Raw genomic sequence first — 27,301 nt, 5'->3', positions numbered from 1 at the left:
AAGCTGGATTCAATGCAAAATAATTTCTTTTGTGCTGACTTAAGAATGTAATTTTATTAATTTAAGAATATTTGGTATTTTGTGATAACAACCTATAGCCATTCAAGGAAATCGGACCATAAATTAATAATATTTTGCTCAAAAAAATGGTAGTAGGCGCACTTGCCTCTGGAAATGGGGTAAGTGCGCCTGTGTAAAAAAAACGCCAATATGAAACATTATAAAGAAAACACTCACTTTAGTCCATAGAGAAATAAGTTTTACTCGCATTGCTCTTGGATAATTTTTAATCACTCAATATTATAACAAACTATGGCTGTCAAATCAAATTCGGGGTAAACCATATATATTTAAATCAGGGCTTGAAAACATTTTAGATTTTTTTTTGATATATAATTTTTTGTTATGTTAGAGTTCTGTGTGCGGATATGTTGGAATAAAAAAATGGTAGCCCTAATATAAAATCTATTTTATTTCTAAAAACTAAAAAAAACATACAAAAATTTAGGAATTAACAATTTTGAATGCGTTATAACTCAATTACTTAGAATTTGGCCTTATGACATTTGATATGTTTTAGCTGCATTATATCCAGATAACGTGCCTGATCGAACAGTTGCAACCTATTCACGTAAAGTTGCTCTAGACCAAGGTATTTCAGTTTTTCTTTGTAAAACGAATTAACTAATACGCCTTTTATTTAAGTCGGCTTAAAACAAAATACCTTGAGTACAAAAAATTCTGCTGTTAAGTATAATATTTTAATAATAATAATTCATATTAGTAAAACTTATTCTCAAAAAAGGTTGGTTATATATGGATCAGGGGCGAGTGCGCCATACGACTACTAACTGTGGCGCATTTGCCCTACTCGACAATTTTAGGTACATTTTTTCGCATTGCTAAAAATCCTTTTATTTTAGTATATATAAATAAAATTCAGGCAGGAAGTTAAAATAAAAGGTTTAAACTTGTAATGTATGCAATGAAACACAGACTATCGCGAACTGATCGTTTATTAACAGGCCCATAATACTGTACACTTATGTGGGTACTTATAAATAATTTTATATTTATGTACCGCATATACACCTCAAAACTATGTATTCACCTTACTGGTTTATAGAAATATGTTAAATATCTTGAAATATTTGATGTTATCTTTCACGGAGTCATCTCGGTTTACAGGTCTAAATGACACTTAAAATAAAATGGCCAATAAATCGTATTAAAATGAACATAGCCATTTATGTTTTTTAGTGGAACTGTATTTCAGTTAGTGGCATAGATGTAAGATTGCGGTAATTGTATAACATCAATAGTTCTCGATTTTTAGGGTAGATGCACTTACCCCGTCGGCGCACTTGCCCCACCTGACCTTATATAATAGTATAGATATAAAGTTTAATATCGTACCACCAACATCCATATAAAAAAATATTTGGGCAACTTATTGACAAAAGTGAAATACTTTAATCAAAATAACAAAATAGTAGGATAAACAAACAGAAACGTACATTTTAAAATATATTATTTATTTATCGGTGACCAAATCAAGGAATAATTCGTAATCTGAGCTCGTAATCTTCGCTCTATGATCTTTGTGCGTTGACATCACTCAACAAATTTTTACTACGATTTAGCTAGTAACACTGTATTGCAGTGTCAAATACATATCGAAGAAACCGGCGATCGTGCTTCTTTTTGTAGAAATATATTTTTTTGATATTTTATTTTTGAGATCATTAAATTTATTACAAAAGACGTGTCAGATAAAGTTTTAAATAATTATTGACAGTTTACAATTTTCGTACCGCACTTTTCTGCTGAAGACTACCGAAAATTTACCACGTGTACGAGTGCATGTTGTTCTGTATAAGTCGCAAGCTACCAGAATACATTTTAAAGAAAAATAACGTGGCCTGCGTCAGCCGCCGCGAGCCATTAACCTAACTCGCGTGCACGGGATCGCTTGAAAATGGCCATGAAGACAGAAGGCGATCTCGGGATGGACTGTCGGCTACAGAAATCTTCGCCAACAGCGAGGGCCTTACGTATAACGACTTTTGTTGCTTCCCGGATACATAGACTTCACTGCAGAAGAAGTTGATTTAACGTCCCCGCTCACTAAGAAGATCAACTTGAAATCACCCCTGGTTTCTACGCCCATGGACACCGTGACCGAGGCGGACATGGCCATTTCTATGGCCTTATGCGGCGGTATAGGCATCATTCATCACAACTGCACACCTGACTACCAAGCCAATGAGGTACACAAAGTTAAAAAGTACAAACATGGCTTCATCAGAGACCCGGTTTGTATGGGGGCCGGGAGAACACTGTGGCCGATGTCCTGGAGGCTAAGAAGAAGAATGGATTTACAGGCTATCCTATTACAGAGAATGGTAAACTAGGTGGCCGACTTATTGGCATTGTCACATCTAGAGACATTGATTTCAGGGAGGGATCGCCACAACTCAGTCTGAAGGAAGTGATGACGCCTATACAAGATATGATTACGGCACAGTCAGGAGTCACCCTTCAAGATGCTAATTACATTCTGGAGAAGAGCAAAAAAGGAAAGTTACCTATTATTAATGGAGATGGTGAGCTTGTAGCGCTCATTGCAAGAACAGACTTAAAGAAAGCTCGCAGCTATCCAAACGCTTCAAAAGACTCCAATAAACAACTGCTGGTGGGAGCTGCTATTGGTACTAGAGAAGCTGATAAGAGCCGCCTCCAACTATTAGTTAACAATGGGGTAGACGTCATTGTGCTAGATTCATCACAAGGAAACTCAATATATCAAATAGAGATGATAAAATTCATTAAGAAAACTTATCCCAACATCCAAGTTGTAGGAGGGAATGTTGTTACCAGAATGCAGGCAAGAAATCTTATTGATGCTGGAGTTGATGCTCTAAGGGTTGGAATGGGAAGTGGTTCTATTTGCATAACACAGGAGGTGATGGCATGCGGATGCCCTCAAGCTACAGCTGTATACCAAGTTGCATCTTATGCGAAACAATTCAATGTGCCAGTTATAGCTGATGGAGGCATCCAGTCAGTTGGGCACATCATAAAATCCCTCGCCTTAGGAGCATCAACAGTAATGATGGGCTCTCTGCTAGCTGGCACATCTGAAGCACCCGGAGAATACTTCTTCTCAGATGGAGTGAGGCTGAAGAAATACAGAGGAATGGGCAGCTTGGAAGCTATGGAAAATAAGGATGGTAAAGGATCAGCGATGAGTCGCTACTTCCACAAAGAATCTGATAAACACAGAGTCGCCCAGGGAGTGAGTGGCAGCATAGTCGACAAAGGGTCGGTGCTTCGTTTCCTGCCATACCTTCAAGCTGGCATGCAGCACAGTTGCCAGGATCTTGGTGCACGCTCTGTTGCCAAATTACGTGAAATGAGTTATTCTGGAGATCTGCGATTTATGAAGAGGACATATTCTGCTCAACTTGAGGGCAATGTACATGGTCTATTCTCATATGAAAACGGTTATTTTAGTATAAATGGAATATTTTAAAACTTTAAATTGTATCCTTATTTGACGTAAAAAAGATTTGTAAGTAATGTTAATGGAATCTGCTTTATTTGTATATTGGTCTTTGAGACTAAGAGTAAAGGAAATTATTATAAGGAGATATAGTCTTATTTTTGTTTGTTAGTATGTAAGTGCTTGGTAATACGGACCACAAGTGAAAAATATATGAAATGTAAAAAATTTGTGAAACAGTACTATATAGTGTTACATTACTGACCCTTGACCTGCTGCCATGCTAATCTTATTATAAGAATGGCTTCCGTGAAACAAGGCCATCGCACTAAGTCAATAATAAAATTATAATATTAAATTACTTTTATAGTAGTGAGCCCCTGAGGAATTGCTATTGTTTACCTTGAAATAATATTTGATACCAATCTATGCATTCTGATAAACTAATTGCATAATATACAAATTATATAAAATATTTAACATTTAAAGAAACTTTGGTATCAATTCAATTTAATTTTGCGGGTGTGTGAAGTCTACCAATTAAGCTAACCAACTATGGTAGACTAAGACCTAATTCCTCTCAGTAGTAAAGGCCCAGGCTGCATGCCCTGCAGTGAGACAGTATAATATAATACAGGGCTGATATTATTTTATTATATATCATTTTAATGCAATCTTCCTGTTCTTTACATTGTAAAGGGTACTAAGGAGAAACACTGGTGCATAAATAAACAACAAATTATTTCTAATAATCACATTTTATTGGAATTATAAATGCACAAGCTGCGCAGGCATGATTATTATCATTTCATAATAAATATCATAAACGTGCTAAATAACTTAATAAAAAGTATACGTGCTACAATCTATAATAAGACTGGTGCGTCCGAAATGTAATGAACATTTTAAAACCTGTTTCTAGCTAATCTAACGCATTGCACAATATGTCATAGTAATTTCCAATACTTTGTTTTACAATTTAGATTTATTATCAATACTGCCAAAAACGAAGCAACTCTACAGAGAGCATTAACACTAAAAACTAAAAACAAAATCGTTATCTTCAAATAGAAAAGTTTATTTCACGAACCGTTACAAAGCATTGATGTTAGGAAATAGCCTCGAAATGCTATAAGTCAATCTTGCTGACTGCATCAAGACAACCTAGCTGTTAATCACTGACTGCGCTGAGATAAACGACACTTCCCATCGTAAACACCCGACACACGATCCTACACAGGTAGGGATTCAGTCGAACAACGAACAGCAGTGAATTCTGTCCTGAACTATCTCGCAGTTGTCGGCACTACCAAACTGATGTCTTATAGAACGCAATATTCTACTCTACGCACCAGCCGGAATGCACGAGTCAAGCTACCAAAGCGTATAAACCTTACTGAGATTACATCTTATAGTAAACAGGGGCCTTATTCTCTATCCCGCACGTTATTTTGACAGTGCGTAACAAGCACGTAACACAACGCATCATGTTTAGGACTATAGAAATTTGGCTTACAGAATACCATTCCACGCACATTACTCGAAGATAACATGACACGGCCGCGTTACGCGTTTACACTATCATACAGAATAAGGGCCCAGTACGTCTTGGCGTGTCCGTTTATAACTAACGTTAAGGAAAAGCTACGCCGTACACGCGGAATAAAAAGAATGTTCAACCATAGTGTGAATTGAAGCATTGTTGTGCATATTAGAAGCCGTATTGGCCTAATCGATTAAACTACATGATTATGTCAATTCAGTCATCCGCTCGAAGCCTTACATCGGAAAACATGTCAAGTGGAGAGCTGGAAGCACGGTAAGGGTTTGTTTATAATGAGCCGGCTGTCGTCGGCTGTGATTACAAACAGGCCCTTAGTGACACGCGGAGACGTACTGGTGTAATGTATCGCTAGGGTGAGACTACTCCTTGGGCTCGTCGTCGTCGTGGTCGCGCTGGAACTCGGGCCCGTGCGTCACGTCGTCCTCGAACACGATCTCCTCCGGGTCGGGCGCACGCGGCAGGAACTCCTCGCCCGGACAGATCTTCTTGAAGATCTGTTCCGCCTGCATACAAACATACTTTTCAACACTCTTATTTTGGTGTTGCATATTTTCAAGATAATATAAGATTATAATTCATAGGGGATCAAATCGTAAAACTAACAGCATCCTTATTACAGCCCTGTATGACGATTTAATATTCGCGACAGATATTATAATCGACATAACCATCTCTTTATAAACATATTTGCGAGCTATGAACTCGGTTTATTATTGTGACACAATTTACATCAGACACGTTTCAAACGTTATCGCTAAACATTTTTACAAACATCTCGTACAGTTACCGCTTTGTGTGAACAAGAAATACGTATAAAGACATTCTGTACTATTTATCAAATATATACAAATACATTAACAGTTTACGTTTTGTATCTGTTTTATCAGTTATTTTTTTACTAATACATTTAGAAGAATCCGTGGGTTATCGATACCATGTGGCGGTTGCGTGTTTGGAGGTCAGGGCAACGTCTCCGGGTAATTGAATTGCTTCGTGTCCGCACACTATAATGACTGAAGTAATTAAACGATGATACCATTACGCGGCATCGAAACGAGGACGTATTGAACACACCTCCAATTGAGGAAATGGAAATATATTTTTTAAAAGTGTGTCGACTTTTCTTGGCACGCAGAAATCTATTGGCAAATTGTTGTTACAACGTATATAATGAAGAATACAGTGGGTTTAAACACGGTGCTTGGGTAAAAACGAGATAAATAATAGCAATAGTACATATCAACCACTGGGTTTTACGGGTACTTGTCAAAAAACTTACTTCTACTTTACTTAAAGAACTCTCTTTTGGGTTTTTACAAGGTTTTACCTCTGAGAATTGTCCAAATAAAGTATACTTTTGAAAACATTTTATCGAAAACGATTAAATAATAGTAATAATTGGTAAGACTTCAAGAATTATTGCAAAATTAAGGAGCCGCGCCCTTTTACTTCTCTATAAGCACAGGAAATAATTTATTTTTGCTTACTATTTATTGCTTTGACGATTTTAGATCTAAATAACTGAAGATTTGCCATCTTGGCAAATAAAATACAAAAAATATTACAAGTGACCAAGAACTCATCTCAATTCGAAACAAATAAAATGGTTTCTAAAATACACGCGTAATCTAGTAAAGTTACACGTGTAAGTGTACCCAGTACGCTATATTTATCATATACCTAAGTCATAATAAGGTGAAGGAACCCTGAAGGCCCACGTAATTTTATATTAAAATATTCAGATTTTTTTTTATTAAAAAAAACCTTTGATTAGATTGCAGCATATCACTACGCATAATTCAATTATACAATTACTACAAAAAAAAACCAAGAACATGGTGGGCATTGTAAGGAACCGAGCTTTCTTAGGTCATAATACCTTAAAGGATTTCATCTGACATGGCGACTTTTTAATTATAATGTTTTTTTTTTCTTTCTTGTTATTACTCAATATTAACACAACCACCTAAGTATAAACAGGGAAATCAATAGTATACCAGAAATATTGCATCATTATAAAATACTAGCTTTTGCTGCGGCTACGCCCGCATGATAGTTCTTCCGCGATAAATATTTTCCCTGCACAACAAGTAGCCTTTAGCACTGAAGACTTCGTAGCTTCTTATTAGTGAGAAATTAATTAAATATATATAAATAAAACGTTTAATAGTTACTAAGATTAGCGCGTTCAAACAAACTTTAACTTTATGTATTAATATAGATATGAAATATCTATCAAGATCGACTACAATAACTAAAGTTTCAATTTAAAAACAATAATCGAGAATCACGTTTTTAGGGTTAATTGGTCATGGTAATAGATTTTAATTGTTTATCTATTTATTGATAAAATGTGTGTTGCTACATCAAGAACATTTAATGGTTATTTGTTTACGGTTGTAAATTGATAAGCAAATTAAAACAAGCTTGTTGGATGTTAAAAATAACTAATCAATTTGTAAAACACAAACCAATTGTTGCGAAATATTTTAATTGCCATTAATTTCATAATAGATGCAAATACTGTGGCGGCCTGATTTCACCTGACAACAATTTTCATGTTTTACTATTTATAAAAAGAACTTGAAACGTATATCTAGATGCATTTTGTCATTTAGAATATAAAAATGTAACCCACTAAACATTCATTCATTCAACAAACATTCATTATTCATTAAATAATAGTTGCAGAATTTCAAACCATACTTGTTGTAAAATCGTCGTTGTAAAGTCGACACAAATATTTGCAAATCTATTTTTGTTTTACAGCATAGTTTGGCATACGAGCGAGTCATGTATCTGATGCCTGAACCTAAAATTATCTGCACCCTCCCTATCCCTCAAAAACACCCAAAATATTAAAAGAATCATAACCTGGCAATATTTTGAGTGTCACCTTAAGTGATAAGTGCTTAAGAAGGCAAGCGTTTAGGTTTGTGGTAAATTATAATTATTGGTCGTTGGATATTTTTTTCATGTGATAGCGGCCATCATGCAAAAAGTATAAGACCCGCTACGTAAGTGTATCGCTTTTCGTGATTACCCTGTGTGTATCCGTCTTCAATTGTTTCTATTTTCGAGGAGTAATCATCTCTCATCAGTCGACACTCCATACTTACCATCAGGTACATGGGCGCCGAGAAGGGGGTGCAAGGAGGTGCACGTATAAACAAATCTTAAAAAATATATTACTGAATAAATCTGCAACAATAGGAACTATCGACCATAGAGGTTTTTTATGACAAAGCATTTTAAAAAACCCACTTAATTTGAGTTTGAAAAAAATATCTTTATTATGTAGTACAGTGCGTTGGTGCAAATCCTCCCTAAAACTAATCTTGGCGGTGGCTATGATCATAAAACCTGCCATAGTAGCATATGTAAGTGTGTCACGTTTGTGAACACCCTCTGTGTATATGTCTTCAATGGTGTCTATTTTCGAGGGGTAATCATTAGTCAACACTTCTAAACTTGCCATCAGGTACAGTGGGGTCAGTTTGCAGTGCCCGAATAAAAAAAGAACACAATTGTCTTGTTCTTTACTTACTCTCTAATTAATTGCGTATACCACCAGCCTTACTTATAAAAAATTCGCGTTTTTTTCAGCGAGAGACAGAGTTAACAATGTTTAACTTCTTCTTACTCAAAAACTTGGACTACAAAAACAAAAACGATAAATAAATTACCAAGCAGCACATAGCGATCTTTATATCGGAGCAAATTATACTTAATTATCGAAATCAATTTTTGATAAAAATCACAGACCCCACCTTTACAATATATTCTATATAACCTCAAAACACACATTGACTCGATCAGCTGTAATAAAAACTCCGCCATCTTGCATCTTAAGTAGGTTTAAACTAGGAACAGGTGGTGTTTATGACAACTGTTTAAACAATTCTTAGCCACCTTTTAACACTAAAACAAGTTTATAAGACTGTACCTGCTCGACGGCGCGGTCGAAGTCGAGTCCTGCGTCGGGTCCGGAGCAGACGTGCACGCCCTCCACCACGCTCGACACGGGCGCGCTCGTGTCCTTCACGTTGTAGAACAGCGACCACAGGCACTGCCACAACAACAACACTTACAATAATGTGAAAAGATACATTGACAATACACAGATATGCCGCCATTTTCAATAAACAATCTCAATCGTTTTTTTTAATCTATCTCAAAAATAGACTAATCAGAACAAAGATTTTTCAACAAGTGACTTATTTTGATTGATTTATTCTCTAAATCGGATCGAAGGTTGAGATTGGAATTGTTTATTGAAAACGGCTGTTAAACAATGGTACTCAATAAGTGCTTAGGGTTGAACTTGACTGCTACCTAGAAGCTGAAAAAAAAAATTCACAAAAAGCTTTAATTTGCAAACATCCTCACATAAATTCGTTCATGATCTATTCACCTTATTTTACTGTATATAACTTATCTTTATTATTTTCATCAATACTTACGAATATTTAAATTTTAAACTCGAAAAACCTAATTAAGCTGATGGAATTGTATATGTATACTTTTAAAATCTACCGCCATAAAACGTACCGCCATGTTATAGCAGGAGTTAGAGAGCGATAGCAAGATGTTCACACTACGTGTGCAGACTGCAGTGTTCACTCATGCTCGTACAAATATTTAATGTAAATTTACACATTTATTTTTCTACCAATTTACGTGTTATTTTCGTATGTTTTTTTTTGCACGTATAAACAATTTATAATAAAGTTATTATCATGTCGCTAGAATTATAATATTTCTTTAATCGCTGTCTGTTTCAAAAACTAACATGAGATAGATTCGTAATAATTTATCAATCATTCATTGCCTCATCCCTACAATATAAATTTAAGTACAGATTCGTTGACCGGACTTATTGTTGTCCGTAAGACATTCGGATAAACGAAAATCCGAAAAATTTTATGTATGAAGAGAAGCGAGTTATACACAAACATAATGTGCTAGTTTTACTCGCGATTCCGCTCGCATTAAGGACCAATCCTGGCATAATAAGTATCATAAACACTAATAATGTCCTATACACTAATACAGTAATAAAGTTTTCTATTGGTGAAATAATTTCCAAAATCCTTTTGAGTTTCATACAAAGTCTCACGGCTCGCAATTAGCAATATTAATCATCGACAATCCGTATAACAAAGGATCAGAGAATCTACTGTTTACTGTATATTATATACTAGCTTTTGCCCGCGGCTCCGCCCGCGTTACAAAGTTTTTCGGGCTAAAGTATTCCGTTATAAAAGTCACGCTATATATTTTCCCGGGAGCCTATGTTCTTCCCAGGGTCTCAAACTGTCTCCATACCAAATTTCATCTTAATATGTTGGGTAGTTTTTGAGTTTAACACGTTCAGGCAGTCGGATGCAGCGGGGGACTTTTGTTTTATAATATATTATTGTAGAACTTTTTTAAGAGGAACAATCCCGTCATACATCATTGTTGCATAACTTTAACCGTTTACGCACCGCACGCAACGGAAGCTCTCAAAACTAATAAATTTTCCCCGTTTTTACAACATGTTTCATTACTGCTTCGCTCCTATTGGTCATAACTTGATGATATATAGCCTATAGCATTTCAAAACAAAGTGCTATCCAACACAAAAATATTTTTTCAGTTCGATCTGATAGTTCCTGAGATTAGCCATTACTGCTCCGCTCCTATTGGTCATAGCGTGATGATATATAGTACTACACGAATAAAGAGCTATCCAACACAAAAAGAAATTTTCAGTTCGAACCGGTAGTTCCTGATATTAGCTATTACTTCTCCGCTCCTATTGGTCATAGCGTGATGATATGTAGCCTATAGCACTCCACGAACAAAGGGTTATCCAACGCAAAAGAATTTTTCAGTTTGGACCGGTAGTTCCTGAGATCAGCCATTACTGCTCCGCTCCTATTGGTCATAGCGTGATGATATATAGCCTATAGTACTACACGAATAAAGAGCTATCCAACACAAAAATAAATTTTCAGTTCGAACCGGTAGTTCCTGAGATTAGCCATTACTGCTCCGCTCCTATTGGTCATAGCGTGATGATATATAGCCTATAGCACTCCACGAACAAAGGGCTATCCGACACAAAAAGAATTTTTCAGTTTGGACCGGTAGTTCCTGAGATTAGTCATTACTGCTCCGCTCCTATTGGGTATAGCGTGATGATATATAGCCTATAGCACTCCACGAACAAAGGGCTATCCAACGCAAAAAGAATTTTTCAATTTGGACCGGTAGTTCCTGAGATTAGCGCGTTCAAACAAACAAACAAACAAACAAACAAACAAACAAACAAACTCTTCAGCTTTATATAATAGTATAGATTTAAATTTAATTGCCCACCTTAATTATCCTCATTATTAAGAGTGATAAAACTTTTATACCATTATAATACAATATTATCGTTATCCAAAATTCGCAGATTATAATATGCACAAAGAATAGAGTTCATTGACTCAGCCAATTAAATTATACTTATTATTTCGCAAAATTATATTATAAACCTAATATAGATATATATTTGAAGATCATCTGTCTAACCAATTGTCTAACGGACTGCCTCCGGAGCGTGGTTGTACTGCATGCGCGGTACGGCAGCTCTCTAAGGTCCTGGGTTCGAATCCCGAGTCGGGCAAAGTGCTATTTGGGTTTTTCTGCTCAGTGTCAGCCCGGATTCTGGAATTTGTGCCCGGTGGGATGGAACACACTTGGCGATAAGTTAATGCCCTGGTTGCACCTCTGCGTACCCTTTCGGGGAATAAATGCGTGATGTGTGTTTATTATCTGTCTAACCGAAAAATCTTTCTCAAACGACGCGACGGCGTCAATAGTTGTAAACAAAAGGCAACAATCCAGACATGGCTTTGAAGTACCTGTTTATACTGTGCAGTTATTTCGAGACTTGCCAAATGCAAAGCGTAAGGCACTGATGTAGCGCTATTGACTTTGAACGCAAGAGTGCGTCTGGACTTACGCGGTTTTGTCTCATCCTAGTGGACTATATCGTACTATATCGAATTAAAAGGCTAATTGACTCTTATTTCGAAAATTTTTACTAGGTTCAAAATACAGAAAAAAAAGCTGATTTCAAATATGTAAGAAACTTAAGTGTCACAAAAAATGTTTCTTAAGGTTATAGCTTAAGGTCCATTTTTCATACATTTTGTTTCACCTTTAATCTGGGTAACTAAACAAGTATTGACAAGTAAAGAATTTAAATTCACGTCTAGTTAGTGATTAGTTCTCGCAGTTGAAAGAAAAACGTAAAAATAATTAATATGCATGGATATTTCGGCCTTTAAAATTTCGTCGTATTAAATTTTAAAGGCCGAAATATCTATATCGCTATAACCTTAAGACAATTAGCCGTTTAACCGTCGATATGTACTCTACTTGTATCAGTAGTTCAATGCTCGTGTAGTGCCATTTGACGACAGAAATATACATAAGCACTGTATTTCCTTAAAACTTTCACGTGAACTATACATTCCACCTAGTTAAACGGTGAACTTAAATTCAAATAACTTTGTGTACTACTTAATTATTTTCACTGCAATCTACACTTGTGGAAACTTGCGAACAGGATACTGGAATCGCCCGGCCTTAGCGACTGTAGGGGGAGGATAGTTAGGGGGGATTATTTGGAGGAGCGAAGTGGGGGGAAGGATAGAAACCACTTTTACGATGGGCGGAGAAAACAAAGAGGAAATGTTCGCGAACCCTTATAGGCATCAAAATGAACTTACTACAACGAGGTATACAAACGTAACTGTGTCGAGAGCCACGACAAATGTCCCCCTGTGCATACAGTGTGAAGACCAAGTGCACAAGTGAGGCTGTCTACTTACCTTTCAGCCAGAACTTAGCACCGATCCTTAGGGTCAAACTTTTACGATACTAATAGTCTACTTGATTACGAACCTTGGGCTTGTCGGATTCAGCGTCGCCGCCGGACATGTCGAAGATCCTCTCTGCATACGGCTTCAGGTCGGTCTCGGCGTCCTTAGATTTGCTAGCGATGAAGTACACCACGACTGAAACAAATCGAATTATTATGTTACAATAAGCTATTGAAAACGTGATATTTGCATCTTATCTCTTACAAATATAACTACATCGAACGTTGAGTTTCTATCTTTTCTACAACTGTGGCGGTTTTAGAGGTGGTAAAGACGGCTAAAAGACTTGAGACTTACGCTTCCATGCAGAGTTTGAAGCGACGTCGGGGCACGTTTGTAGAGATAGGTTTGAGCGACATCGAGGTCACCAATGTAGATGTGTTGTTGTATGAGAGTCATGATGTGACCACAGCCTTCCCGCACAACTACATATTATGTGCACTTACATAAATAGCTGCGCAAGTGTGTGTGTCCCTACAAAGGGGCTCACGATTCGCTCTTGCAAGACGCAAAGAACAAAACTATTGTCATTCGGCAATCCCTTAAGACCACGCCAAAATATTCCGCCCAGATTCTGAAGATTGATGTTTGTTGAAGTAAATACAGCTCACCCGATCTGATTGAAATTTTGCACCCGAACAGATAGTCTCAATTTACATTTATTTCTAGGTTGCTTTTATCTAAAATCTTTAATAAAAGTATAGTTTTGAAGTTATTTTTCATTGACGAGCATTGTATTTTTTTAAGTCGCTTGAGTCATACTTACTGCCGACTTTACGGAAATGGGCACTTTTTATCAACCAACGAAATGACTCAAGCGTACAAAAAAATTATAAAGTTCCACCTACGAGGTTCCGAACGGCGCACCCGGACAAAAAAAAAGCAGCAAAAAGTTCGACTCACTCGTGACCCTGGGACTGTATCGTGCACTCTAAACTACTTTAGTTTCACATTGCGGTCTGTCTGCGCAAATTAAACTACTTTTTCAAAGTACAACTTTCTAAACAGTTCGGCACGAAATCCTCAATCATAATGATTTCTTATGTTTACGCGAATGTTAGACATTAAAATTCTACTATTTTTCGGATTTTATGTTTTTATATTTTAATGTTCTACCGACATTTCGAAGACTTTGCAGCCTTCGTGGTCATGGGAGAGATTGACAGTCAGTGACAGTCAAGTTTCAGAAAAATAGTTTAATTTTGATATCTTCAATCTTCATATTACGGTATTCACGTATATTTCTGTTAGACATTTGGCAAGCCATAATATCTTCCTCAAGTTACATACAACCCAGCTAAGCACTAAGAAGACCGATATTATATTAGAGTATTATATCATTGAAGGTATCAGTGGCGAAGCATTTATACAATCAGATTCCTACCAGCTTCCCTTTTGGGTTTATTCCTACCGGCTTCCCTTTTGGCTGCGATATATTAACTAAGGCATTTTTGCCTCAGGTTCCCTTTTGAAATGTTTCGCCCTTCGCCACTAGAAGGTATTATATCAATTAAGGCCAAACTTTGATATTTTACAGCAAAAAATTACGGTTAAAAGAACTTACATAGTCCCTTGGGGCAGGAGCCGGTGGCCGGTCCGACCTCGAGCACAGTAACAGCCTTATCATCATCAGCCAGCGGCGGGAACCGGAGCAGCGACAGCGGCTCCTTCTCGCTCGCCATGATCGAACCGTTCGTTATAAACACGGCTTTGGATATATCGCAGCTCTCCGCGGGCTCTGGTGAGATCAACTCCTTGGGGCACTCGTTGATGCCGATGACGAGGTGGTCGCAGTTCAGCGTCTTCGCCTTGCTCTCGATGGTGACCACGGTCTTGCCCTCGTCGACGGTCTTCGTGCCGACCTTGTCGATCGGTCTGTTCAGGCAGTACACGCCGCCGAACACCGCACATAGTCTGAAGTTTTTAATGTTTTACGTGAGTTTGTATTTTAAATTAAATATATAAGCGACTTTATTTAAATAATAATTAAATACTTATCATAAGTGCAACTATGTTCGCCTACGTGATGAATAAAGCATTTTTTTTTTATAATCGCATGACAAATGAAATAAATTGGCGAGTTCTATTGTATTCCAAGGTCTTGCTGGTGCGTTAAACACATTTTTTAAGGGAAATATGCGAATGACATACCCAAGCGACAAGTCCATCTTCAAGATATGTTATTCCCATATTTTTTTATTAGCGTTAACGATTGTAATGTCATTCCCATATGTTTATGGTTTTATTATAGTAAGCGATTGTTGAAACACATCTTGTATAAAGCCCCGAATGTTTATGTGTGATGGTGTCGCTTAAAAGGCGGGATGCTGCTAAGTCTCGTCATTCATTAAGTTGCATAAAAAAATATTATAGATGTATCCATACAAAATAAATACGTAGATTATCCGTAATTAATAAGCGTCGTGATTATTGATGGCAAAATGAACGTGGGCGAAGTTCACTGCGAAATAATGTAGGCGTAGTAATTTTAGGATGTAAACCTATTGTTGGACTTTAAGTTGTATTACTCAAATATAATTTTTAGTATATATTTCTTTTTGCCACATTATTTTAAGATCTATCTTCCGTAACAATTTGAACGAAACATTCCAACTGATATTTTCAACAAATTCTCGCTAATGAACATTTCTCCATTACTTATATTAGAAGCAATGTTATTTGTTAACTACTGTAATAAATGTACATGCGTATAGTCGTAATACACCACGCTCTGACGCTGAAGGAAAAGAGCGTGAAGAAACCAACAAGCGAAGTCATATCAAAATTAGAACTGACAATGCTTAACTAGATATTTAAACTGTTACTTTGATATTTTAGCAAGTTTTCGTATTCATTTATCATTTATTTTGTCCACTAACAGATGATACAATATTTAGCTCACACATATAACAAGACTTATGATATTGTTCACCTTATTTAAGGCGGACCCAACTGCGTTATTATATTTAAGGAAGCAGACAAATATAAAAAATAAGCTCAACTAAATTACAACAATTGGCAAACAAATATTTGTCTCCTTTACTCATAAATACTTAATTAAACCCACAGGCTATAAAACAACATAATATTCCTTTTGACCCACACAGAATTGTTGTCAAAATTTAATATAGAATTTATTAAAAGAAAAAAAAAAGCGGCGATAGCCTAGTTGGGTGTGGAACGGTCTGCCGAGACGAATGTCCGCAGGTTCAAATCCCAAGGGCACACACCTCTGACTTTTCTAAAAAATCATGTGTGTATTCTTTGTGAATTTATCGTTCGCTTTAACGGTGAAGGAAAACATCGTGGGGAAACCTGCACATCTGAGAAGTTCTCTATAGGAATTTCGAAGGTGTGTGAAGTCTACCAATCCGCACTAGGCCAGCGTGGTGGACTAAGGCCTAATCCCTCTCAGCAGTAGAGGAGGCCCGTGCTCAGCTACTACTACTACTAGTTACCTCTTATACATTCGAATCACACATTTAAGATATTTGAACAGCCATTTGAAAACACGTGTTTAAAAAACACAGACCATTTAGGCATTTATCCAAATACCTTTTCATTGCAAATTATGTCCAATTATCCGGCCAGTGAATATCTTGTGTAATGCAGTGCAAAAACGTTAGGTAGGTATTTACATAGCTGTTGCGACCGGTGATTCAGCGTGCGAAATCGTTTCTAAGGATACAGACGTTTGTGACTAATGGTGGCACCACATTTAGCCTATTTCAGCGAACATTCGCGTTATTACCAACCCAACATCAACTTTATACGTCATGAACATAAGATCGATATTGCCTTACACTAAAAGCGGGAACATTTTGAAAAATCCGCCAGTGTAGACCCGCCATTACATTACGAATTTGTTCGGTTAGTGAATAAATTAACTAGATTGCTTAAAACATGGCGAATAACGGTTTATTTGCGTGTCACTACGCTGAATTCAGAATCTGACGCGTCTCATATTATAACAGGATTAAAAGGTATCACCGAGAACCAATAAATCATCATAAAATCAGATTTATATAATTGCCAATCAATTTATAATAGATTCAATTGGTAACAATTAAAAATCGCAGACAGACAAAAAAAATGTTAAAAAACAGTCTAAACATCCTGGTGAATTAAAAAGTACTAAAAAAACCTCCGTGAAGGAAACCTGTACTTAGAGAATAATGCATTAGTCAGATCGTTCAGTAAGTTATTAACACGCTTTTATTCTTATTCGTAACTGTAATCTTATCATTCCAGCTGTACTGGTGTTTCTCTATCTTGTATCGTCTCGCCTAGTATATCAAAGTCGTTAAGGTACTCCTTCCAAGTAAACGGTCTTGAGCATTCATTCCGTACATTTTCGTCGCACGAGCTACGAGGCGAGAATAGGCAGGTTTACGAATAATTATTTAAAAAAAAAATTGAGGTCCTTCTGAATTTTTTATACTAGCAAAATGTTCCTTATTAAATTGTCTATTCAATATTGTTGGTTGCAGATAAACATAATGTGTCCTTTAGGATATGAACGGAATCAACAATTTTAGTGACATATTTCTTCTGAAATTAATAACACATGTAAACTACCAAATTTAAAATAACATATTGTAGAAATATGATATTGAATTTGTTTTTCTACGTGTTTTTTAAATTTCGATTTTGTTGTGAGGAGCACGTTTAAAAGCAATGTAAAATAGTTTACGGCTTAAAATAATTTTCAGATTATTCGTTTTGGTACTTATAGAGGGACGACAAAACGTTTAAAATGAAAGTTTTTAAAATTGGAATTTTGTGTCTGTTGTTGTTATACTTTAGAAATAATGTTAATCAGGTGTGAGTAGGAGATAATAACTGGATTGTCTGGCACTCGAGTCGTATCATTCAATCACAACAGTGTCGTTTTATTTTGTCGCATGTACCAGTACCTAGAGGCGTTTTCTTTTTTGCTTCTAGAAGAGCCTTTTTGCTCTGGCCCGACGCCTAGCCGCAAAAACTCACGCTATGCCACTGAGTAAGGAGCATGCTTAGCGAATGGATACCTTAAAAAAATTAGCTTAGATACGTAACATCACTCTCATTACCTACTCAGAGTGCCATCAGTTAACCATTCTTTAGTGTAATGTCGAAAAAATCTCAAACGTTTTCTCAAGATATCTTTAACACTTTTCCTATTTAACAATAAATAACAATATTTCTTTGCAATTACGATATTTTAAAACGTGCGGCATGCAACATTAGAAAGTAGCTTCATTTTTGTTTGCGTTAGTCAAGTTGATGCACATTTGGGTCATTGAACCGGCGGGTGCGCCCGCGCCGCCGCGACGGACCGACGGACAACACTTTCATGGTGCACTTTTTGCAATCACAATAGCGGCACGTCTAATAACGTTTACACCTTTTTATGTGACTGTCCCTGAAGGAGAGTAATGATGAAATAATATACTATTCTTTAACGAAAGGTAATGATATTTGCATTGTTGCTATGTTAACACTGCTCGCTACCACTCCGTATCGCTGTGTTAAGCAGCTGGTCTAACCCCACCCTAGATAATTGATAGATCATATAGAGCAGGGGTGGCGAACCTTTATTCGTTAATATGCCAATATTTAAAACAAAAATAATGTACCAGTAATGAGTCATCCACGGTCGGCCTTAATCTATCCGAATGCCCCCCTTTTAGCAACCTTTTTTTATAATGATTTCTTATGTTTACACGAATGTTAGGCATTGAAATAAAACTATTGAAACAATATCATTTGATTGATTGATCAATTGATTTTTTTTATTGGGATATTATAGGCATGCCCGAATTATTTTGTCTCGTACCATCACTGGCACGCGTGCCGATGGTTCGCCATCCCTGAAATAGAGCCACCTTGATAGATCATCCTGGAAACTTGCAAACCCGCTAACCAAATACTATCTTTAACCTGTATTTTTTATAACTTTGAGCATTAATATTGAATATGATCTCTCAGAAAATGTTAAAATCTACTTCCTTAATATCTAATATCCCCTGAGATGAGACGGCTAGGTTGAGTCCACTATTACAATTTAATGTTTTGTAAAGCAAACACTTCCGAAAGAGTCACGGGCAATTGCTGGGTCATTTCATAACAAATTTCTCGTCCGCTACACCAACCACAACCACGCAACTTCTATGTTGAGGGGCTCCTTTTTCGCACTTAGGCCGAGGCAAGTCGTGCCGTTATGCGTAAAACCACGCCACTTCAATAAGTTTAATAATGAATGTAATAGTCGGTAATTGCGTAGAAGAATTACTGTAATTCCTACCCAACATCATTTCCTTAACGTGCATGAATGATTATCGAAGTATTGACTGTCATGCTAAAATAGACTTTCTCGCCTTCACACCAACCACTAGAACTCCTGTAAACCATGATCAGCAGCGGCAAGCGTTTTATGACGAGTCTCAGGGAAAACTAATCTATTATCCCGCGACGAAATTAATCAAATAGAAAGATAGGGAGGAGTTGAAAATTTTGTCATGCTAAGAGTATAGAAAAATGTAACATTAAGGTCTGAACATTGATAAGCTGGTTAAGATAAAAACTGAGATGATCATCCGCTGTGGACAACAGTCTATAATCACTGACATACAAGTTAAATATTCACAGTATATAAATTAAGATTAATTTTATGCTTTAGATGTGATCCCATTCTACAAAACCGTTTTCATATTTCATAGAACTATGCTACACCTATTATTTATGTAACAATGTTATAAAGATAAGTTATGCATAGAACGTAGCTTTCTACGCAAAAATGTCAAGAATTTAATTTTGTTCCCAATCTAACTTGTGCAACAATCATTTCAAACCGACTAGGATTGTTCAGTTTATTGCGTCGTTCTCAACAAAAATGTAAAACCTTGAACGTAGCAAAAACAACAATGCATCGACTTACCTGCAGAAACATTGGGGCAGCTCGCCGCTTCCGTACATGGGCCAGAGGAAAGGCGTGTTGCCGTATCGACCGAGGCTCATGAGGAACTTCTTGCACTCCTTGACTCCCTCGAGGCAAGGCATGTTGTTGTTGCCACCCGCGATTGCGAATAACACGTAGTGGATGAGGTTCGGCGTCAAACCCTTGTGCTTTAGGTAATCTTGGAATGTCTTGTCGTTCCAATCTAAGAAAACGAGAGAGTTGAGGATAACAAAGAAGAAATAAACATGCCAGATAATTATATTGATATGAATTTATCAAGTTGCACTTTGATCACTCTAAGCCTCGCTGTAAATTCACTCGAAATTCGCCAGTGTGATGGGAGCTTAACTTTACCGGACCAACGATGAAACAATCCGGCCTAAGATGACCAAAGCAGTAATAACTATCGCTGTGAAAATAGGCTCTACGAATGATTTATCATCTAGTATTATATAGAAGTATAACAAGTAAATAATTTAGTCGTGAATTATTTACTTTATTAACAACAGCATATTACTGAAGTTTCTTGTTTGTACTTTAAAATATACTAACGCAATATACCTTATTTTCTAAGTCAAAATCACATACCTTTAAACTCGTTGTTCATTTCATCCTCATTGTAGCCGACGATAGAAGTGAGCATTTTCATGAGCATTCTCTTCTCGACCGTGGTGACGGCTTCGGTGGCGAACACGTCAGCCCTTGGGAGCAAGGCACCGGCATCAGCCGGTTGTTGAGCCACGTCAGCACGCGCGTGACGCAACGGAACTCGGCGTAACGAGCGATGTTTGAAGATATCAACAATTCTACTAGTGGTCCACGGGAGAAGAGAAGCTAGGGGGATATAAAAACTTACTGTTCTAATTGGCTCCTTCAAATCATTTTTTTTTATTGTTAAGTACTAAAAGCATTGGGAATTATTCAATGTCAGTTTGAGTACTATGTGGGAAGGGCTAATTTCTCGTAACATTTAAACCTTAATGTGTAAATCAGAGGTGAAGGGTTCATATAACGCGATTCCTGTCGGCTACCGTTCGCAATGTATGTAAAATCAAAGTATCATTAGAAAGCATTACAGATCGCCTTTATGCATATTAATAGCTATATTACGTTGTGTTGGATTCTCATTCGGAAATTTTCACTCCCGCCACTGGTGTGAAGGTCAACATATGAGGCTTAAATGCTACCATTTACAATACATCCCTTCCTAAGGCCAGGGAAAAAATCAATATCATTGATAACCAAAATCTGTATTAAAAATATTTGTATTTAAGGGTTTCGTAGATATACATCGATATATTTTACGAAATCTGCTCTGCCCTAAATAGTTTTGTGCTGTAAGACAGAGCTCATAACTTTATGACTATAACATAACTGTGTCTTCAAATAATATTTGTGCAAATAACGTTACTTGTAAATGTGATGGCAATGTCCTTTTAACAGTGTTTGCAATCTCTTTCAATGTCAAACGTTACGTTTTCTAAATACGTATCAAAGGACAAAGCAGTGTCCCCGAGGTCATGCCTATCTTTCCAAAGTCAAGTGTGTTATTTAGAAATGCAATAAAATATTTGGACACAAAAGAACAAAGAATTTTTGTAACTACCATACCAAATCTACACACTACATATGTTATTAAAATTAAAACAATTATAATTTTTATTACATATTGAAAGAAAAAAAAATGTATTATGGTTGAAAGGCTAATTGTCTTAAGCGACATTCTTTTGCGACACTAAGTTTCATACATATTTTAAATCAGCACTTTTTCTGTTTTTTTAATCTAGTTAAAAATTTTCGAAAAAAAATGTAGCTAAGTCAATTATTCTTTCAACTGTTTATTTGACATTTATTTGATGTTTGAAATTACTAGCAACATTCACCTTGCTTTTTCTAAAAATGATTGACTTCATCATTTATTGTCATTAGGCAGTACTGTTTGTAAGATGCCATAAATACCTTAGGTGTCATGTCAATGTTGAACTTCCTGTATTCAGCGGTGAAGTCACTTTGGCTCCATGTCTTCTTGGCTGGCTCTGCTTTGCTGTCATCTGTTTTGTTCTCATCACCGCCATCCTTAGCTTCGGGAGATTCCCTAATATATTTATGAATGTGTTATAATAACTTACTTTCAAAAAACTAACAGTATTACCAGCCCTATTTTTCTTTTATTTACTCATGATCTATTACAATTTTTCCTCATATTGTTTTATGTGTTTACAATTTTCATTAAAATATGAACTTAAAAGACAATTATTCAGATGCCAAATGCTTAACAAAATAAAAAAAAAATTGTCACTTACTTCTCAATGTACCACTTTTCACACAAGTTATACACTTGTAGGTCTCTCTTAGGATCTGAGTTGACTTCTTTGATGAACTTCTGGAGACCATCAAAATTGTATGATGCCCAGAGACCACCGTAGTGGTCACTCAAATCCAGGTGGAGGACATTCTTGCCTATCCTACTGCAAGCTGCCGCAACAATTGACTCCACCATGCCTAAATATTCATATGATATTACAAAAACCCAGTAATTGCAACTACAAATATTTTGTTAGAGAAAAAAATTAGTCATTAAATTTTGACTATAGCTTTTTAGCATCAATGATCGGTTTTATATTTATATTGTCAAAAAACTTAAGTCCATTACTCTAGGTAAAAGATACCTCTGTGATAAAGAAACACTTTTATATAATTATTAGTTTTTTATTGTAAGGATATAATTTGTTTTTATTTAAACTTTGGACCTACATATTATTTTTAAAATATATTTATTTACAGATAGATAGCTAATCAGATTCTGCAAAAGCTATATTATAATATTTTTTTATGTTTAAGGAAAAGTGTATGCAATAATATAATTTATTTCACACAGATTTCTCATGAATTTATCATCTATGGGAATATCCACCATTAATTATATTTAAATTTAAATGCAAGCAAAAATAACCTTTGTTACAAAAAAAACAGGTAATCACATTCCTGAAAAATAACTCATGCCTAAAAAACAGTACTAAGTGCGTTTCCGAGGAACACCCATCGAAAGTTCATTGACTCCTTTCAGCAAAATAAAAATAAATACATAATTTGAATCATAATGAACATTATTAGGATTGCAGAATGATACAATGCCTGAAAATAATCTCAAAAACTGCACATATGCAGAATATAAAAGGCTGTGAAGACAATAGACCCACACTGCAAATATTTAATTAATGAGTAAGCCATGAAATTGCGGTAGTTAATTTGCAGTCTATTTTACTGTAATTGTAGCAAAAAGTCAAATGATCCATCCTAATAAGTCTCTCAACTCGAGCATCCATTATGCGGATGTCGCAAGGTGTCAGCATGTAAGCTTTTCAGCAGTGATGACTGTACAGCGATGAAAAAAGGATCGATAAGTAGGCTGCTCGCTTCGCCATAATGCCGGTTCTCATTTTATACGTAAAATAACGCTTACCCGTCCCCACGACGATCACCTGGAAGTCGGTTGGTAAATCGTCGTCCATTATTTCTTCTATTTTATTATTTGCAGCAGTATAAACTATTGAAATAATTAAAAATATCGAACAATACGCCTTCTTCAAATCCTTGCCACTTGACACTTCAAACTTGACAATGACAGTTCGTTGACAAATAAGCAAATCGGTCTGCGGAGTACGGATCTACGATCGGATTCACTGCATAAAAATATTTCAAAATTAAGTTGATTCAAGTATTCATATAACCTATTTTAATAAAAAAAAAGTGTTCAAATTATGAATTTCTATCAATGTTCATTTATTTATACCTATCCAAATGCATACATAATGCTCATTAATTACCCAAGTACATTTATTATGATTTTTGATACATTCTAACATTGTATCGTAGCTCAAATATCATGATAATTAATTTAAATTAAAGTTTTGTGGTTTTATATTAAATAGATAATGAAATAATTAATTACATTACGTATAAGTAGGTAATATTTTGATAAACTCATAATAACTACAGCACAGACGTAACGCCTCGAACACATCTGCAGCGCGCAAAACTGTGTATCCACCCTTGTCGCTCGTCACATGTCAGGCGTGAAACGTGATTTTCGTACTTTCAGATCCAATATCGAACCCGAATACCAGGGAAGCCCAAATTTAACTTGATCATGTTACGACCAATTTGACACACTCATCGTGTGCGCTCTCCTTTTGTAGATTTTAAGCTTGACGTTTTAAATTAAATATAAAGGCTAATTACATACATATCGTAAAAAAAAAACAATAATATTAAGTGGATAGATATGTACTTAGATAATACTTAACTCATTTCTTTTAGTACCTAGTGTACTTAGATAGGTACCTACTAAAACTTGATTTATGGTACTATCTAGTAGGTGCTTACCTAAAGTTGTTTTATGTAGATGCTTATTAAAATTATATGCGATTACTTATTCTGTAATATAGAATCTAGATCACTGATTCATCGGCGATATTAGACAGATATCTGAGGGCAGATTACCAAGACTATTTTTTATACTAAAAGAAGTTAACTGCGTGTTGGTACATAGATGTTATCCGATTAGGGTAACCACGGAAATGACGTAGACTTGTCATTAAATCTATTTGATAGCTATTAATATCTTTTAGTTTTACGCCGCACTAATAAAACGGCCAATGTTTATTTAAGAAACCGACAATGTGATCATGAAAAATGAAACAACAGATGAGTTGTGTTTTATATTTACAATTTTTTACATACATTTCAACATTTTACAGGCTACAGGGAGCTCTTTTAATTCGAGCAACGAACATTACATAAACTAACACGTAAATCTAAATCGTAATAAAACGACTTTAATCAATCTACAGAACCACGCCTTGCCGTGGCGGTATCAGAACACCCAGAATCAATAAAACTCCGGTGTCCGTGTAACATTTTTCCTAAACAAGAACAGTGGCAGTTTACTTGGAAAGAGACATTGGTACGTGCGCATTAGGCCGCTCCCAACTTCATTTATTGTTCAAAGGACGTATTGGTCTTGTGTGCCCTTCATGTTTAAAGTAAAAGGGTTGTTGTTTTGATTCGGTTTCACATAAGCAAAATACAAATTACACAATCTCCAATTGACTTCACTGACAGCTATCTACCCTAACAAGTTAGTACATAATTATCTACATTTCACAAACACCATGAGTCGGCAACAGTATTATTTTATGGTAAGACAACCTCACTGACAGTGGGGTTGGCAGTTAGCCCGGTAGAGTTGAAAACATTGTAAATAGATCGGTCACAGTCGTAAATACAGAAGTTTAAAAGTCGTCAAAAACTATTCAACTTGCCTATTAATATTAAATAATAAGTACATGTATGTGCCTATAAAAGACTAATTCGGCGGATATTTATTTTAAATAGTACTTTTACGTGGAACACTATGGTGAATAATGCCAGCGAAGATAAGCGACTCGAATTTGTTTTCTTTTTAGATTTACTATAGTTACCGATCAAGTGTGGGCAAAATAAATGATACACGGAATGAGCGTATGCAGGTACATAACTCACGATATCGGCGTGGCATGAGAACATCAACGTGATGAAACATCAATATCATAACAAAAACAAACTATTTACATGAATGACTAAGAATTTAAACAAATCAACGTATCGACACTATCGTTTCTTACATTTCTTCATATTCAGAAGCACATTTTCACAGCGTACACTCGAGTGTATAAAATGTATAAATTTCGCGTACAGCAAAGGAATAGTTCAAACCGGTACCTCGCACAAATTCATTGGTTTCTTTGGTCACAATTTACACTGCTTAAACTATACGAGATACCGTACGTATACTTATCAAAGATTTCATTCAGTATATTTTAAAATCAAATGATATGTCAAATTTATTAAGGTGATATGTTAATGCCAATTCAAAAATAATTAATTATGTAAGTATATGAAAATAACAATGTCGATACTTCAATTTGCCTCTAACACATAACAGCCGACGGCAAGCTCTACCGTCAGCGACTAGAACAATGTTTCCCGCGAATGTGAAACGCGGTCAAACCGTAGCGGTAATTGAACGGGGCGGCTGGCGAGCTCGGTGCACTCGCCGACCGCCGCCGCTTCACCACCACCGCTATCCGTCGAAAACTGTTCCACTTCATCATCCGTAGAGTCCGCATCGTCCTCCGCAAATACAGAGTCCGCGCCTACTGACGCTAATTCGCATTCTACGGCATAGACGGGCCCACACTGCCCACGGACGCGAGCGGCGCGAGACGTTCGCTCGGACACGGCGACAAGCGACGCTCGGGCAGCGAACACACAACTGAGGAACCACGCCGCTCTAAGTAAGAACTTCCTGAACTCGAACAAGTCGCAGAACTGAGTCGCCGATCGCGCGGTCCTGCTGACGGTCGCCGCTCCGCGCGAAACGTAAGGCAGAGCCTGGCAGCGAATCTCCTCGAGGGGCAGACAGCCGACGAGGCGGCGTTAACAGACTACCGTATCCACCACCGTATGAAGCGAAGCGTGATGTTCGCGGCCAAGGTGGCTCCTCGCCGATAGACGGACGAGATCGGGCGCGTTCCGACAGCGCCTCTTCCAAGGCAGCCGTGAGCTGCCGTTCTTCTTCGACCGCTTGTTCCTCAGCGACGACGGCCTCCGCTAGTTCTACGATTTTGGGATCATTAAGAGCTTTAACCGATTTACTACGGCTCTTGTAAACGATCAAAAAGACCATTAATGCAAAAAAGCCGCCCAGCGTAGCGGCTATGCGCACACCGGTCATGACGTCATAGGTGGCATAAAATTCGATGCGCACCCGATCGCGCTCGGCTGCATGTGAACTCTCTGTGGCGTTCTCAGCCGCACTCGACTCTCCACCACTCCAACCATCTTGGCGCTCCATTGTGTGGTCAAGCATTCATCGCCTGTAAACAAGCATTAGGCTATATAATTTTTACAAGTTCTTATCAATCTAATACTACAAAGCTTTTAAGATAAAAAGTGCGCCATGCCGATAAGCCTACATAATGTAGAGGATAAAGCGCAAAGTTATCCATCGCAGAGCATTTAAAAGACAGCGGTTGATTTTATTACTACTATTGTTTTGATGTAAGTTATTAGGTACCAAACGTAATATATCGATGTTTCTAGTAAAACAGGCGAGAGCGAACAACAATGTTGTCTCTAGGCGATTTCCGTTTGCCAGTTGCAGCGGACTCTCGACCCCCGGACGACGTATCTGGGACGCGGCGAGCGTATCGTATGATGATGCTTTGCTTTCAGAATATAACCTCTACATACGATTTAGACGCATGAACGTGGACTCTACTATAGATTGATTATAAATTTAGAAGTAATGTTCCGCATTCCAAAAG

At 36.7% G+C, this 27,301-nt stretch overlaps 2 protein-coding genes and 1 pseudogene across 2 annotated transcripts; 1 reads left to right on the top strand and 2 right to left on the bottom strand.

Annotated features, from left to right (window-relative positions):
- Positions 1 to 2,047: 2,047 nt before the first annotated feature.
- On the top strand, positions 2,048 to 3,653 carry LOC119190138 (inosine-5'-monophosphate dehydrogenase-like). The gene is given in 2 exon segments (XM_037441273.1): positions 2,048 to 2,330; positions 2,333 to 3,653. Coding segments are annotated over 2 exon segments (1,365 nt in total). The 5' UTR covers positions 2,048 to 2,168; the 3' UTR covers positions 3,536 to 3,653.
- Positions 3,654 to 4,244: 591 nt separating this feature from the next.
- LOC115449755 (rab proteins geranylgeranyltransferase component A 1) lies at positions 4,245 to 23,569 on the bottom strand. The gene is given in 11 exon segments (XM_037441272.1): positions 4,245 to 4,927; positions 5,108 to 5,572; positions 9,016 to 9,138; positions 13,014 to 13,126; positions 14,556 to 14,905; positions 19,911 to 20,133; positions 20,520 to 20,634; positions 20,637 to 20,765; positions 21,891 to 22,026; positions 22,235 to 22,433; positions 23,395 to 23,569. Coding segments are annotated over 10 exon segments (1,581 nt in total). The 5' UTR covers positions 23,444 to 23,569; the 3' UTR covers positions 4,245 to 4,927; positions 5,108 to 5,428.
- Positions 23,570 to 25,902: 2,333 nt separating this feature from the next.
- LOC119190215 lies at positions 25,903 to 26,882 on the bottom strand (annotated as a pseudogene).
- Positions 26,883 to 27,301: the final 419 nt, after the last annotated feature.

The sequence above is a fragment of the Manduca sexta genome, chromosome 22 (genome assembly GCF_014839805.1).
Source record: "Manduca sexta isolate Smith_Timp_Sample1 chromosome 22, JHU_Msex_v1.0, whole genome shotgun sequence".
Lineage (NCBI taxonomy): Eukaryota > Metazoa > Arthropoda > Insecta > Lepidoptera > Sphingidae > Manduca > Manduca sexta.
The sequence above is the reverse complement of the archived record's forward strand: the minus strand, read 5'-3'. Positions and strand labels throughout refer to the sequence as shown.